The 16522-nt window shown below is 44.2% G+C and overlaps 1 protein-coding gene across 1 annotated transcript; it reads right to left on the reverse strand.

The window, feature by feature from the left end:
* Positions 1-157: 157 nt before the first annotated feature.
* On the reverse strand, positions 158-2732 carry AQP10 (aquaporin 10). Its single transcript, XM_061119869.1, is given in 8 exon segments — positions 158-255; positions 258-328; positions 753-877; positions 879-971; positions 1217-1335; positions 1438-1575; positions 2130-2256; positions 2628-2732. Coding segments are annotated over 8 exon segments (876 nt in total).
* Positions 2733-16522: the final 13790 nt, after the last annotated feature.

Raw genomic sequence — 16522 nt, forward strand, 5'->3', positions numbered from 1 at the left:
CTCCCCAGTTTAGGAGGAAGAGATGCCTAGATGAGTACACGGAGAAGCTGCCCAGGGCCTGGCGTATTAATAAAGAGAAAGAACATCTTGTCACCAGGCATGGGGTATCTGGCCCTCTCAAGGGTCCATGAGGGAGGTGAGGACTGTCTTGTCAGAGTCACAGCTTACTCTCCTGTAGCTGAGTTGCGGCCGGACTTCCCGAGTCTGAGGCTTCCTGTTGGGCACAGTGTAGATCCTGAGATGGCTGAGTCCTCAGGATTGTGCTGTGCCAAGCGTGGCCCCCACTAGAGGACCCACCACAGGAACCCACCACCAACCATTGCCAGCACTGCCAGACAAGAACAGAAGGGAGATAACAGGGTGAGTCCCTTTGACTTCCCTCTGAAGAACTGAGGGTATTCGGAAAACTCCCTAAAGCAGTTCCTGGGGTGAGAGACACCAGAAAGAGTGTTGTGGCACCAAAGCATAGCATTTAGAGAGGAGGAGACCCCAGGAGAGCTTGAGCTTTAGGGATTGTCTGATACATGCATTTTGTCAAACACAACCTCTAAATCTTACTGTTTCAATGAAAAGAGTAAAAGGGGAGAAAGGGGACAAGACATAAAGGGAGAATTGGGGCTTAGACGAGGCTCAAACTGTCCTGAGATGCCAAGAGAACTCTATTTAAAAGGAGAGGGCTGGAGACCCAGGGTCAGAGCCCTTAGCAGAGGGATGTGAGTGGAAGGACAGCACCAGGGGAGGCCATCTCCTACCTGAAGACTTCAGGGCCCCAGCCAGCTACGTAGGTGAAAAGCCGTGGGCCGAGGTCCTGGGCGGGGTTGATTGGGAGCCCACAGTTGGCACCCATGGAGAGCGTGATGGCCAGGATCAGTAACCCCCACTACCACAGCCTCCAGACCTGCAGGCACTCCCTAGTTCTGTGTGTTCAGGATGGCCAGGATCCCCACCATCAGCATCCAGGTGCCTAGAACCTTGGAGTCGGCAGAGGCAGGGGGGCTCCCATCAGCCGCCAGGTTCTCCACCTGCCCTATCTCACCCAAACACTCCAGGCTGCCACCCCATGGCATCTGACTTTGTCCAACTCAGGCAGCTGGGGAAGGTAAGATGCAAAGATAAAGCCAGCCCCACAACCCACCCAGAGCCTAAACAGCAGGCTGAGCTTCCAGGGGGCAAAGAGCAAAGGTGCGGCTTTCCCGGGTCACCCTCTTATGCCTACCTGATCCAGGAAGCCATTGCTCAGAGATAGATAGGGGGCAGGGTAGGTAGCAAAGATGGAAGCCATTTCCTTGGGACCAGCCACTGTCAGATTCCCACCTGTGTAGTTCTGTAGGACATCTGTAGAGTAGGGGACACCCAGATTTCCATCTTTGCTCGTTCAAAACTGCTCTAAGGCGTCGTTAACCACACACAGGTGCCCCCAACCTTGTTCTCTGTGACCGTAATAGAGAGCATAGGTGACTCCTGAGGCACAGAAAGCAGACAGCAACTGCATCAAGGAGTAAATGAGAAACTTGGCCCAGGGGAGGTGTCCCAGGAGGCACATGGGCAGGGAGAAGGCTGGATTCAGGTGGGCCCCTTCAAGGATCAAGAGAAGAAAACCAACATCCATTAGGTGTCACTGTCAGGCACTGTCACCAGTAACACTGCTGTTCCTCTCCACAGCTCCTAAGTCAAATGTTACTTTTCTCATCACACACGTTAGGAAGTTGAGACTGAAGGAGGTTAAGCGACTTGTTAAGGTCATGCAGTGAAGCCAAGTTCAAACCTGGGTCTGTCTGCTCTTTCTATTACAGTACTTGATGCAACGTGCGTCTGAGGAACAAGCTGGTGAAGTCTTAAGCAAAGATGAACCCCAGAGGGCTTAGGTAGCAGACACAAGATGAGCGCATTTACCCATGATGCCTTGCCATAGAGCTCTGTCTACCTGAGCGGAGGATTAATGTGAAGTGGGAGGGCAAGATATATAGGGAGAAGGGACTGGACTGGGCCAAAGGCATATCTCAGTCCAGGGCACTGGTCAAGCTCAAGGAGATAATGTCTGTGAGTCACCAAGGGATCCGCCTTTTCACTGTTACCAAGCTCAAGTGCACGTCCTACCCTGTCTGATGACCAGACTTCACCCTCCTCACCTGAGACGTCACCACTCACATAGACGGCTAGCATAACACCCAGAGAGCCAGCCAGAAACATGGTGAAGAAGTTTCCTTTGGTTCCTCCACTGGTGACAGCCTGGGCTGAAGACCCCTGTATGAGGAGCTGGTGGAGAAAAGAAAGATGAGGAAGAGGGAACCAAGAATAGGGAGCCTGGGAGACCCATAGGAGAGAGAGACTGGGAAGAGAGGGGAATGGCCAAGATTGATGAACGGACTTGAGGGATCAGCAGGGAAAAACAGAAAGGGGAAAGAGAAAAGATGGGAGAAACAGAGGGAGAGTAAAGGAGGCGAAGGAGGGTAAGAGATGGAAAGTGACAGGAATAAAAATGAGAAGGTAGGGGAGGAATAGAGGAACAAGAGCAGGAAATAGAGACTGATGGAGGAGCTGTCTTCCTAGTACACCCAGAGGAGGAGGTAAGGACACTAGGAGGAGCCCACCTCCCTTCTTTCCTCCCACTCAATGAGCCTGCCTGCCATGAGCACAAACACAGCCAGAAACTCCGCCAGGCACTGCCGGGCCAGGAGGCTGCGGATTCGGAGCCGGTCCTTGACTTCAGCCAGGGACTGAATGGAGACCATAGTGGGGACACTCTGTCCTGGTCACCGCTCTCTCCATCTGCATAGACACACTGCTGCTACACAGCTCCTGCCTGTCAGGGGCAAAGATAAGGAAAAGACTTTAAAACCAGTTAGCTCAGTTACTGACCAGCAGCTGATGTCTGTCTGTGCATGAGTGGAAGCTTGGGAGGACAGAGATAGCGAAAGAATGTCCGTGGGCAGAATGCACACAGCCAGGGTCTGGAGTTTGCCCAGTCTGTCCCCTCCGTCTCAGCCCCAGGCCTCCCAGGAGTAAGGAGCCTCCCCTTATGCTGACAAACTGCGTGGAGTAGCCTGCTTTATGTGCATTAGTTCTCTTGGTCCTCAAACCAGCTGTGGAAAGTAGTAGTAGAGTGCTCCCACTCTACTACTGTCCTTGAGGATGAGGATACACTTACTGAGAGAGCCTTAGACTTCCCCAGGCCACACGGCTAGTTGATAGCTAAGCCAGGTCTTCTGATTCTCCGTCTGATATTCCACAGTGCCTCTCCTGTGGAATGGGAAGTCTTTCCCCCAGCCATTTGGATGCTTGGAAAATTTAACATGCATCCAGGGAGACTGGACTGAAGACCATAGGCTGCAGGAGTAAAACCCTCATCAGGAGCGCTTGTGGTCTCCCCTTGGCTAGAGAATGCTCTGCCTTCTGTCTCTAGCCTTGGCTCCAAATGAGGGCTTCATGCCCCCACTGAGCTCCACGTCCCCTTCTCTGGACGCTTGCCACTCGGATTCTGCTTAACACACAGCCACTTCCTACTTCTTAATATTTCAAGCCTCTAAGATTCATTCAGTGATGAATCAAGCTCTAGCCCCTAGGGAAACATAGTTTCTGCCCTCCTAGAGCTAATGCTCTAGTAGGTGGAAGCAGACAATACATAGACTTTTTTTTTTTCCTTTGCACCATGCCGCATGTGGGATCTTAGTTCCCCGATCAGGGATTGAACCCGTGCCTCCTTAACCACTGAACCTCCAGGAAAGTCCAATATACAGATTTTTCAAAATATATTGTATATCGTTTATGAGATTCTTGAGAGCTGGACTATATAACCCCAGGGGCAGGGGTGGGGGGTGAGGGGCTCTAGCACAGTCCTGGGCACATCTCTGTGAAATAATACTTCCTTCCTAGGTTTAGTGGATATTATAGTACTCCACCCAGGTCCCCTGTTCAGAGCCAGTGCACCCTCCCCCAGCTTCTGGGAATAACAGCCACTGAGAGCACATGGCTTCTCCCCTCATGGCAGTGATTTCTGCGGCAGGAAAGTGCATCAGCCAAGGTCATGTGCCCTCCTATAGGGCCCGGTGAATGAATGGTTGATGCAGGGATTCAAAGACCAAGCAGAATTTGGTAGTGTTGCACATAGACCTGGATGCCAAGAGTGCTGGATCAAACGAAGTGGAACATAACGTGAGATGTGGAAGAATTTACTGATAAGGGAGCACTCTCCTGGGACTTAGGATTTAATCCTGGCAAGATCCCCCTGGAATGTCGGATGAATACTCTTCTCGGAGGCTTGGGGAAAATGATAGCTCATGCTAAGAAAAGTAAAAATGTCTAAACAACTCATTTACGTTGCTGACCATTATTGAAAAAAGGGAGAATACTCAGACCTTCTGAGGGTTTTTGGACAAAGGATCTGAATTAACATTGACAGTTGACAACCCAAATTTGTACCATGGCCCCCTGTTAGAGAAGTAGCACATGGGGCCCAGATAATAAATGGAGTCCTGGGCTAAGGTCTGGTTCAGAGGATATTCACTGAGACCAGGGATCCACCAGGTGGTCACTTCCCTAATACCCTAACATATAATAGCAGTGGACATCCTTTGGCGTTGCAGAACACTCATAGTGGTTTTTGACCTGTAGAGTAAGTGATGAAGGCCAACTAGATGCCTGAGACTACCCAACATCAAGAGAACAAATAAAAACAAGACTATCCTAGGGAAAATGGAAGAGGTTAGTGCCACCCTCCGAGACACAAAGAATAAAAGAGAGGTGGCCCCTTTCATACCACCACTTTGGCTCTTAAAAACTGGATAGATCATGACAGATGACAACGGTCTACCATAAACTTACTTAAACAGTAACTCCAATTGCAATTGTTGTGTCCCAAATGGCAACTTTACAGGGCAGTTTAATACCGCCTCTAGTTGGGAGTATATAGTCATTAATCTGGTGAATATGTTATTTTCCATCCCAGACAGATCAGAAAGGAGGTCCACAAGCAGTTTCATACACACAGGAAGTCTAGCAATATACACTTACAGTCTTACCCCAGGACTGTGTTAACTCGCTGGTCCTCTGTTGTAATAGAATCTGAAGGGAGCTTGACTATTTGGACATTTCGAAAAACATCATATTGGTCCACTATACAATGGACCGTTGAACAACACAGGTTTGAACTCTGTGGGTCCACTTATATATGGATTTTTTTCATTAAATATATATTATAGTACTACATTATTTGCAGTTGGTTAAATCCGTGGACACAGAACCATATATACAGAGGGCTAACTATGAAATTATACTTGGACTTTTCGACTGTGCAGATGGTCAGAACCCCTAACCTCTGCATTCTTCAAGAGTCAACTGTATGGAGAAGGAAATGGCAACCCACTCCAGTATTCCTGCCTGGAAAATCTCATGGACAGAGGAGCCAGGTGGGCTATTGTCCATGGGAAGAAAAAAAAGAAAAAAAAAAAAAAAAAGAGTCAACTGTATATATAACATCATGCTAACCAGATCAGAAGAGAACTAAATGAAAGTATATTGGAGGTCCTGGAAAGATACATGATGAGAGGGTGGGAAATATTCCTGTAAAGGTCCAGGAAACTGCCATATTGGTGAAATTTTCAGAGGTCCAGTGGTCCAGGACATGCTAGATATCCTCTCTGAGGCAAAGGACTGATTGTTGCACCTCATATCTTCCATCACTAAGAAAAAACACATTACCTATTTACTCAGGATTTAGGAGAAATATATTTTATGCTTGAGAATACAACTCTGAAAAATTTACTTGCTGACAGTGACGGCTGTCAACTTTGGGTGGGGCCAAAGCAAAAAAAGGCTCCTGCAGTCATATGACCCAGCAGACCTAGTGAGGCAAGAATATCTGTAGTGTGTGTGGTTTGGCAAGCTCTAATAGGAGAATCATAATGCAGACCCACAGGGCTATGGAGCAAAGCCATGCCATCTGCAGCAGAGAAGTACATATTATTTGAAGAGCATCTCTTACAGTTCATCAGGTGACCCAATAGCCAGAACTGCCCATCACAAGCTGGACTCTACCTGACCCTCTGTGTCGTTGGGAAGGGTGGGCCCAGCAAGAACACTTTGTAAAATGGAAGTGACATCTTTGGGTTAAGGCATAAGTAGGGTCAGAGAGCACACGCTAGCAGAAAATAAGTGACCCAGACTCTCATGTCATTCAACAAGCATCTCTCTCTCTCAGCTCACATGACCCTATGGAGAATCATCTTCATCCATTTGGGCTTCTGTAACATAATACCATAGACTGGGTGACTTATAAACAAACATAAATTAACCTCATAGCTCTATAGGCTGCTAAGTCCAAAATCAAGGTGCCAGCAGATTGAATGTGTGGTGGGGGCCCATTTCCTGGTTCATAGACAGCTGCCTTCTCACCGTGTCCTCACATGGAGGAAGGGGCAGAGGAGCCCTCTGAGGTCTCTTCTGTAAGGGAACTAATCTGATTCATACTCTGCCTCATGCTCTAATCACTTCCCAAAGGTCCTACCTCCAAAATACCATCACATTGTGGGTTAGGTTTCAACACACGACTGGAGGGGGGCACAGACATTCAGTCTATGACCGGGATCCCTTGTGAATGAGGGATTAGAGAAGGAATAAGCTTGTTCAGACATGAGTTGGCATGGTATGTGGGTAAAAGCCAAAAATTGACTGCTGCTGCATTGCAACCCATCAGGAGTGGCCCTGAAAGATAGTGGTGAGGAGAGATCCTTCCAAGGGACAGAGATTTAGACAGTACATCTGATCATCCACTTTTTGTGGAACAAGAAGGTGAGAATATACATAGTCACAACTAGCCTGGTAGTCTGGTCAGGGGTTGAAAAGACAAAGAATGTAAGATTAAGGACAAGAAGGTCTGAGGATGAGATGTGGATGGACCTATGGGTGTAGTCTTGAAGTGTAAAGGTCTTTCTATCACACGTTAACACCCACCAAGAAAGCATCTATCGGACGTCCCTGGCAATCCAGTGGTTAAGACTCTTGCTTCCTCTGGAGGGGGCACCGGTTTGATGTCTGGTCAGGGAACTAAGATCCCACATGCCTCACTGCTCAACGAAAAAAGGAAAAAAGAGAAAGAAAGAAAGCATTCATCACAGACGAGACACTAAACAACCAAGAAGGCAGAAAGACTTAGCCACTGTCCATCATCAACCACCCAGTTCTGTATGATGGGTGCACTGGGTAGAGTGACTGGGGGTAGGACAGAGGTTATCCAGGGCCCAGCATCATGAGCTCCTGCTCGCCGAGGTTCAGCTAGCTACTGCTGCTGCCAACATGCAACTACCGTTAAAAATACCAACACTAATGGGACTTCCTGGTAGTCCAATGGGTAAGACTCCAAGCTGCCAGTGCAGGGGGCCTGGGTTCGAGCCCTGGTCAGAGAGCTAGGTCCCCCATGCCCCAGCTAAGAATTTGCATACCACAACTAAAACTTGGTGCAGCCAAATAAATAAATATATATATGTTTTTAAAATATTAGCACTGAGCCCCTAATATGGTGCAGTCTCTTGAGGAGAAGAAGTAGATAATTAGGGAAAAATTGGGGACCCTAGATTTCCCATCACTTTTGACTGGGATTGACACATATTCCAAGTATAGGCTTGCCTTTCCTGCCCACAGGGTCTTGGTAGGGTCTTATACCACTCTATAAGGACTTATAGAGTACTTGATCTATTGATATGGAATCCACATTATATAATTTTAGACTGTTGGGAGGCATTATGGGGGGTCCCGCCTGTGACGAGGTCATGAAGAAAATACCGGGCAGGCAAGGCCGTCCGGGACCCCGTCCATGACGAGGTCACGAGGAAAAAACCTGACAGGCAAGGCCGTCTAGGATAAGGGACCCTCCAGGTTGGCCTCGGCCTCTACACTACCCTATATCCTCCCCCCTTTTCTGCTGTTGTTCTTGTTCGCCCTGCTGCAGATTCTTGTGTTGCCTGCCGAGAGCTCTCCTGCTCCTCTTTCACTAAATAAAGACCAACTTAAAAGCTAATTAATAAATCTCCTGGACGCTGGTACCCTTTGAAGGGGCCAGGGATGAAGGAAATGCTTCCATTCAAACCCTTTAGCTGGCATTCTGGCTTGTTTGATAAATGTGTTCTCTCATTGCACAAAATGCTCATGATTGTTCTAAACATCCTAAGCACAGTACGCTAACAAAAGAAACTATTAAGCATAGGCCCCTTCTTGGGGTGAGAAAAGCTCCACAAATATTATAGCCACATATACGCCTAATAGAAAATAGTTTAGATAGAGATTAGCTGGTGACTTCTTGAGGTAATTAACTTTTGGACTAAGAGCCTATTTTATGCCATATCTGCTGTTTTTTCAATCCTTTGCATTTCTGTTCTGTGAAAATGTAATCCTATCTAGTTCCCTTGGAGATGACACCTAATAGAAAGAAAATAGGTTAACCACAAAAAAGACAGGGTCGGCTACTGAAGTTGCTTAAAGTTGCACCAGGTGCAAACCATAAATTGTCAACAGGCCTGAAAGCCAAAAGATATTATACACAGAGATTAACCATTAAAAAGGCCCTAATAGGCACAGAGCCCTTTGGGGGGTGAGGAAGCCCTATTAAAAAATACAAAAAATATTGTTTTAAAAGTGGTTATTAGATCAACGGTTGATTGATGTTAATGTGCTGAGGTTGTGCAGTGGACACTATCGTTAATGTAGTTAAAGATAGAGTAAAATAAGAGTTTAGCCCTAGTGTAAAAACAATAAGATAATTGTTAGTTTTAACCAAGAGTGCTAAACAGGGGCTGCCTCACCAGAGCTGCAGAGTCTTTGTGTGCTAAACTTTTTAGATAAATTTAGCTGAGAATTTCTGCAAAAAGACTGACTTTTATGTTAACAGGATTGTATTTCTATTATGTTTCTATGACTTGCTGTACCATGAGACTGCCAATTTTCTGTTTTCTGCTAACCTCAGGGCCAGAAGATAATGTATAAAAAATATATGGGAAAAGACTCTGGTAAACAAAAAATATACAGAGCACACCTGGTTTTGTGAAGGACAAGCTGATGTAATGTTAAACTAAGTCTGTATGCTTATCTGCCCCTTAGATATGTACCAACTTAGGGTATAAAGGCTACGGTAAAAAATAAAGCAACTGCCAGACTCTGGTGCATATTCCTGGTCTGGTCTCTTTCTCTCTCTCTCTCTCACCCTAGCAGACTTGGCCCTATCAAGGCCGGTCCTACGTGTCTCTCTCTCGCCGACACCATTCATCCTGAGGGTTCCCTTGGATCCTGCTGGGGCTGGACCCCGGCATTAGACAAAGGGATCCACGTTACAGTAAAGGGGATGTGCCAGTGGGAACATGACCCAAAGATCCACTGATCCTATACTGCCCCACCCAGAGGCCATCAGTCTGATAGAGCAGTTTGGTGACCTCTTAAAGACACAGCTTCAAGATGAAACCCCAAGAGGATGAGGTACCATCCTCCAGAAGATAATATATACCCTAAATCAATGGCAACTGTATGATTCTGTATCCCCAGTGGGAAGATTACATGGATCTGGGAATTGATTGCATGGATGTAGGAAATCAAGTAGCCTCCACTTATCCTCACTCACAGTGAAACATGTGGGGAATTTGATTTTGAGGTCCAGAAGTCCTGGAAACCAGAGATGTAATGCTTCCTCCAGGGGTCACAGTAAGAATCCCTTTAGAACTTTGGGGTCTTGGTAGCAAGAGACCAGCAGGCAAGAAAAGAAGTCCTCATACTGGCCAGAGCAATTGACTATGATGGAGGACAGGTGACTGAAGCTACATGAGGGAGCCAGGAAGAAAATGCTGGCATTCAGGTCATCCACTCTTGCTGTTCCCATGCTCAGTTTTAACAGTAAATAGAAAAATATAGCAGCCACAGCCTGGGAAGGGCATGGTGACCAAGGGCACTCTCGGGTGAAGGCCGGGGTCGTCCCACTATCCAGCCGCCTAGACCAGCAGAGGCGTTCACCAAAGACAAGGAAAATCTAGAGTTGGTGGTGCAGAAGCGGGGATAATGAGAATCCATTAGAGCTGCAAAACCAATTGCAGTAGTTAAGGCTGTAGACTTTTCCACTAAACATTCTCTTAAATTTCCTCCAAGAAATAAAACCAATCAGAGTCCTATAGAAACTTTCCCCCCAACTGGGTAAACTAACCATGAGTATGGATCCAAGCAGTGGTAGTGGTGAACAGCAGTAGACACCATAGTGCTTTACCCAGATCCTCTCTGTAAGATCGTGAGCCTGTGTCCCAGCTGCTGGGGAGATCAGTTGCTGATGGCTCTCAGCTGCCTCCCAACTGGAAACTAGCTCAGACACATTGAACTGTGTCATCCTATCCCAGCAGGTTTCCTGAAGTCAATGATGGCTGATTCAGGGATATGAAGTCCAGGCCCCTTTGCCTCATCAGTTCAGTTCAGTTCAGTTCAGTCGCTCAGTCGTGTCTGACCCTTTGTGACCCCATGGACTGCAGCACGCCAGGCCTCCCTGTCCATTGCCAAGTCCCAGAGTTTACTCAAACTCATGTCCGTTGAGTCAGTGATGCCATCCAACCATCTCATCCTCTGTTGTCCCCTTCTCCTCCTGCCTTCAATCTTTCCCATCATCAAGGTCTTTTCAAATGAGTCAGCTCTTCGCGTCAGGTGGCCAAAGTATTGGAGTTTCAGATTCAGTATCAGTCCTTCCAATGAATATTCAGGACTGATTTCCTTTGGGGTGAACTGGTTGGACCTCCTTGCAGTTCAAGGGACTCTCAAGAGTCTTCTCCAACACCACAGTTCAAAAGCATCAATTATTCAGCGCTATCTTTCATTATAGTTCAACTCTCACATCCATACATGACTACTGAAAAAACCATAGCTTTGACTAGACGGACCTTTGTTGGCAAAGTAATGTCTCTGCTTTTTAATATGCTGTCTAGGTTGGTCTCAACTTTTCTTCCAAGGAGCAGGTGTCTTTTAATTTCATGGCGGCAGTCACCATCTGCAGTGATTTTGGAGCCCCCCCAAATAAAGTCTGTCACTGTTTCCACTGTTTCCCCATCTATTTGCCATGAAGTGATGGGACCAGATGCCATGATCTTAGTTTTCTGAATGTTGAGTTTTAAGCCAGCTTTTTCACTCTCCTTTTTTTCACTTTCATCAAGAGGCTCTTTAGTTCTTCTTCAATTTCTGCCATAAGGGTGGTGTCATCTGCATACGTAAAGTTATTGATATTTCTCCTGGCAATCTTGTGTCCAGTTTGTGCTTCATCCAGTCCACCATTTCTCATGATGTACTCTGCATATAAGTTAAATAAGCAGGGTGCCAATATACAGCCTTGACGTACTCCTTTCCCGATTTGGAACCAGTCTGTTGTCTATGTTCAGTTCTAACTGTTGCTTCTGGACCTACATACATATTTCTCAGGAGGCAGATCAGGTGGTCTGGTATTCCCATCTCTTGAAGAATTTTCCACAGTTTGTTGTGATCCACACAGTCAAAGTCTTTGGCATAGTCAATAAAGAAGTAGATGTTTTTCTGGAACTCTCTTGCTTTCTCGATCATCCAATGGATGTTGGCAATTTGATCTCTGGTTCCTCTGCCTTTTCTAAATCCAGCTTGAACATCTGGAAGTTCATGGTTCATGTACTGTTGAAGCCTGGCTTGGAGAATTTTGAGCATTATTTTGCTAGTGTGTGAGATGAATGCAATTATGCAGTGATTTGAGCATTCTTTGGCATTGCCTTTGTTTGGGATTGGAATGAAAACTGACCAGTCCTGTGGCCACTGCTGAGTCTTCCAAATTTGCTGGCATATTGAGTGCAGCACTTTCACAGCATCATCTTTTAGGATTTGAAATAGGTCAACTGGAATTCCAACACTTTGTTCATAGTGATGCTTCCTAAGGTCCACTTGACTTCACATTCCAGGATGTCTGGCTCTAGATGAGTGATCACACCATCATGTTTATCTGGGTCATGAAGATCTTTTTTGTTTAGTTCTTCTGTGTATTCTTGCCACCTCTTCTTAATATCTGCTTCTGTTAGGTCCATACCATTTCTGTCCTTTATTGTGCCCATCTTTGGAGGAAACGTTCCCTTGGTATCTCTAATTTTCTTGAAGAGTTCTCTAGTCTTTACGACTCTATTGTTTTCCTCTATTTCTCTGCACTGATCACTGAGGAAGGCTTTCTTATCTCTCCTTGCTATTCTTTGGAACTCTGCATTCAAATGGGTATATCTTTCCTTTGCCTTTTAATTTGGGACAATTCAGAAGAATTATCTCCATTCTAGTTGCTTTTTAGTCGCTCGGTTGTGTCTGACTCTTTGGGATCCTATGGACTGTAGCCTGCCAGGCTCCTCTGTCCATGGGATTCTCCAGGCAAGAGTACTGGAGTGGGTAGCCATTTCCTTCTCCAGGGGATCTTCCCGACCCAGGGATCGAACCCATGTCTCCTGAATTGGCAGGTGGATTCTTTTACCACTGAGCCATCCAGAACTCCCTGTAAAATGCTAGGATCAGTTGAGTATCCTATCAGTTGAGGATCAATTGCAACCACACTGTGTCAGCCCCTCCCTTTGTGGAATCTTTATTTCTTCACTTACCTACAGGTATTTCTCTCAAGAGCACTCCCAAACAAACCTTCTGCATTAAACTCTCCATATCAGAGTCTATTTCTAGGGGGACCCAATCTAAGACATATTGTTCTCCCAGCCCTACACACTGCCTCCTATGAGCCACCTTCCTTGAGCCTTTGAGGCTGAGGAATACCAAAACTCATCAAAACCTCCCCGCTCTCTCTCTCTTCTATCATTTTAAAGAAAAAAGGTAAGTTTTATTTTTGTAATTTCTCCTCCAACAGTGGGTGATTTCAAGAAGCCTATAGAAAATTATCTGAAAGGGATGTAGCAGTCCGTTTCTTATGACTTTTTATTTTATTTATTTATTTTTTCTTATGACTTTTTAAAACTAACTCACCTGGTCTTCCTTATGACTTTTTAAAGCTAACTCACCTGGTCTCCCTTCCAAAACAGGGCCCCACATTAAGGAGAAACTGTTGGGACTTCCCTGGTGGTCCAGTGGTTAAGACTCCACACTTCCACTGCAGGGTGCATGGGTTTGAACACTGGTTGGGGAACTGAGATGCCATAAGCTGTGTGGGAAGGTCAAAAACAAGAAAAAGAAGCAAACAAAAAATGAGAAACAGCTGTGCTTGTTAATTTACATGTTAAAAAGTTGTATTAAATTTATTGTATATAAATAAATTTGTATACAAATAAATTGAACTTAATAAGTTGTATTAGATTTATATGTAATTTGGGGCAGAATTGCTATCTTAATACTGTTTGTGTTCCAAGGACACTTCCCAGGGGGCGCTAGTGATAAAGAACCTGCCTGCCAATGCAGGAGATACAAGAGGCGTGAGTTCAATCCCTGGGTTGGGAAGATCCCTTGAAGGAGGGCATGGCAACACACTCCAGTACTCTTGCCTGGAAAATCCCCATGGACAGGGGAGCCTAGTAGGCTACAGTCCACAGGGTCACACAGAGTCAGACACAACTGAAGCGACATAGCACACACTGAATATGGTATTGCTCTCCTTTTATTTAGATTTTATCTCAGCAATTTTTGTAGTTTTCAGTGGTAAGTTTTTGCACTTATTCTTCCAAAATTATTCTTAAATATTTTACTATTATGCTATTGTGAATGACTTAATGTCATTTTCAAATTGTTGCCAATATATAATATGAAATACATTTTTTGTGGTATATTGATCTTATATCCTGAAACCTTGTGATACTCATTTATTGTTGTTATTATTCAGTCACCAAGTCATGTCCGATTCTCTGTGACCGCATGGACTGCAGCATACCAGGCTTCCCTGTCCGTCACCATCTCCCAGAGTTTGCCCAAGTTCATGTCCATTGAATTGGTGATGCCATTTATTACTATTAGTAATTTTTCTGTTGTTTATTCCTTAGGATTCTTTTTCTACATATAAAATCATGATATCTTTAAATATAGTTTTACTTTTTCCTTCCCATTCCAAGTCTTTTTTTTTAAACAGTGCATGTGAATTCCATTTTTATAAAATTGCCGATCAAATGAGAGATGAGGGGTTCAATGTGCATCTGTGACCTCTTCCCCAGAGACTGCTGCTTCCTCTTGAGGACTCTCTTAAAGTATCCAGTGTGGCTTCATGGTCTAAACATCTGATCTTCTTGTCGGCAGTGTCAATAGGATCTTAAGGTACGGAGCTCAGAAGTCCAAATTCAGCTTCACTGGTCTAAAGTCAAGACGTCCTCAGACCTATGTTCCTTCTAGAAGCTCTAGGGGAGAATCCATTCCCTTGCCTTTTCCAGCTTCTAGAGGCCACCTACATTCCTTGGCTTGTGCCCTTTCTTCCTTCTGGGCCAGCAGTGTAGCATCTTCTCATTCCAAGTCTTTCATTTCGTTTTCTGGCCCTATTGTCCTATCTGGAACTTCTAGTATGATGTTCAATAGAACTGGTAAAAGCACATAGCCTGGGTTTGTTCCTAATGTTAGTGAGAAAGCATCAGTCTTTTACTATTAAATATCTTTTTACAGCTACCTCTCTTTTAGATTTCTTTCATGTCTAAACATGACTATTATATTGCCATGTTTAATTCATAGTTTAACTGGATATCCAATTTTAGATTGGAAACAATTTTCTTTCAGTATTTTAAGTTTTCTTGTCTTTTAAATCCAGTATTGCTGTTAAAGTTTGAGAATATTGTGATTTCTCATCCTCTGATTTTTTTTCTCTGTCTCAAATTATTTGGATTCTCCTTCAACTCTAGTGTTCTGAAATTTCATATGATGTGCCTTGGAGTGTGTTTATTTTCATCCTTGGTATCCAGCGTGTGGTGAGTCCTTTCATGTTAGAAAGTAATATCCTTCCCTTCTAGGATATTTTCTCAAGTTATTGATAAGTTATACCATTCTAGTTTGCTTTTTTCCTCCTATTTTCTATCTCTGTTATTTGGTCTACTATCTTGGAGATTTCCTCAACTTTATCATCAAAATATTTTAATAGTTTTTCATTTCTGTCATTTTTTTTAAACTCCCAAAATTTCCTCTTATTTTGTTTATTCCTCTTTTGTAGCTTCTCATTCTGGTTTATGGGTATATCATCTCGTATTTCCAATATAGTAAAGTTTTGTGTCCTTGCTAAATTTTTATCTTTCTGCATAGTCTGTGTTTCTTCCAAGTCTTTTGTTTGTGATTCTACATCCTTCATCTTAAAAACTGTCCACAGATGTCTGGTAACCTCTAGCAACATTTGTGTTTACAGTGGTACTCTAAAAAGCTGATTAGAAAAATCAATTGCACTCTTACACACTAGGAGAGTTAGAAAAAAAAGTGGGAGGACATGTTCTACAAAATACAACTATAGTATTTAAAACTGTGATATGGGCACAAAGGTAGGCAAATAGGTTAATAGAAAAGAGTGGACATTGTAACATTTGTACATATATATGTATATATTTTTCCAAATGTAAAAAAATGAAGTTGGTCCCCTGATTCATACCATATAGGGAGATAAATTCCGAGTGGATTTTATTTTATTTTTTTAATATTTATTTATTTTGCTGTGCTGGGTCTTAGCTGTGGCATTTGGGATCCTTAGTTGCAGCATGCAGGATCGAGTTCCCTGACCAAGAATCGCGCCCAGGCCCCCTGCCTTGGGAGCGTGGGGTCTTAGCCACTGGACCACCAGGGAAGTCCTGATTTTATTCTTAGAAAAGATAAAAACTTAAAAAAACTTAAATATTAAAGCAAAAATACAGATCTTTCTCAACTTACCAAAATACAGATCTTTCTCAACAGATCTTATAGGGTCTTGTCCCTATAAACTCATCATAAGTTGAACATGCCTTTAATATATCTAACCTAGTGAAAATCACAGCCTAACCTAGCCTACCTTATACATGCTCAGAACACTTACATTAGCCTCCAGTTGGCCTCAATCTTCTAACACAACGCCTATTTTATAATGAAATGTTGACTATCTCATATTATTGGATACCATACTGAAAGTGAAAAACAGCACAGTTGTTTACCCTTGTGATGCTATCGCTACCTAGCATCATGAGAGGAGTATACCACATATCACTAGCCTGGAAAAGACCAAAACTCAAAATTTGAAGTACAGTTTCTACTGAACACATGTCACCTTTTCACCACCATGAAATTGAAAAATTGTAAGTCAAATCATCATCATTTGGGGACTGTCTCTTATGTTTTGAGATATGTGTTTTTGTGATATGTATGCCTTTAGAAAAACCTCTTTAGGAAATTCCCTGGCAGTTCAGTGGTTAGGACTCCATCTTCTCACTACTGGGGGGGCCTGGGTTCAATTCCTGGTCAGGGAACTAAGATTCCACAAGCTGTGCCCCCCCAAATCTCTTTATTATCCTTTTATTGGGGTTTTTAGAAGGAACAGAGGTAAATTTGTAAGCTCTGCCATTCTAAACGATAATGCTAAAAACTTTAATGAGAA

The sequence above is a fragment of the Dama dama genome, chromosome 20 (genome assembly GCF_033118175.1).
Source record: "Dama dama isolate Ldn47 chromosome 20, ASM3311817v1, whole genome shotgun sequence".
In the NCBI taxonomy this organism is placed as follows: Eukaryota; Metazoa; Chordata; class Mammalia; order Artiodactyla; family Cervidae; genus Dama; species Dama dama.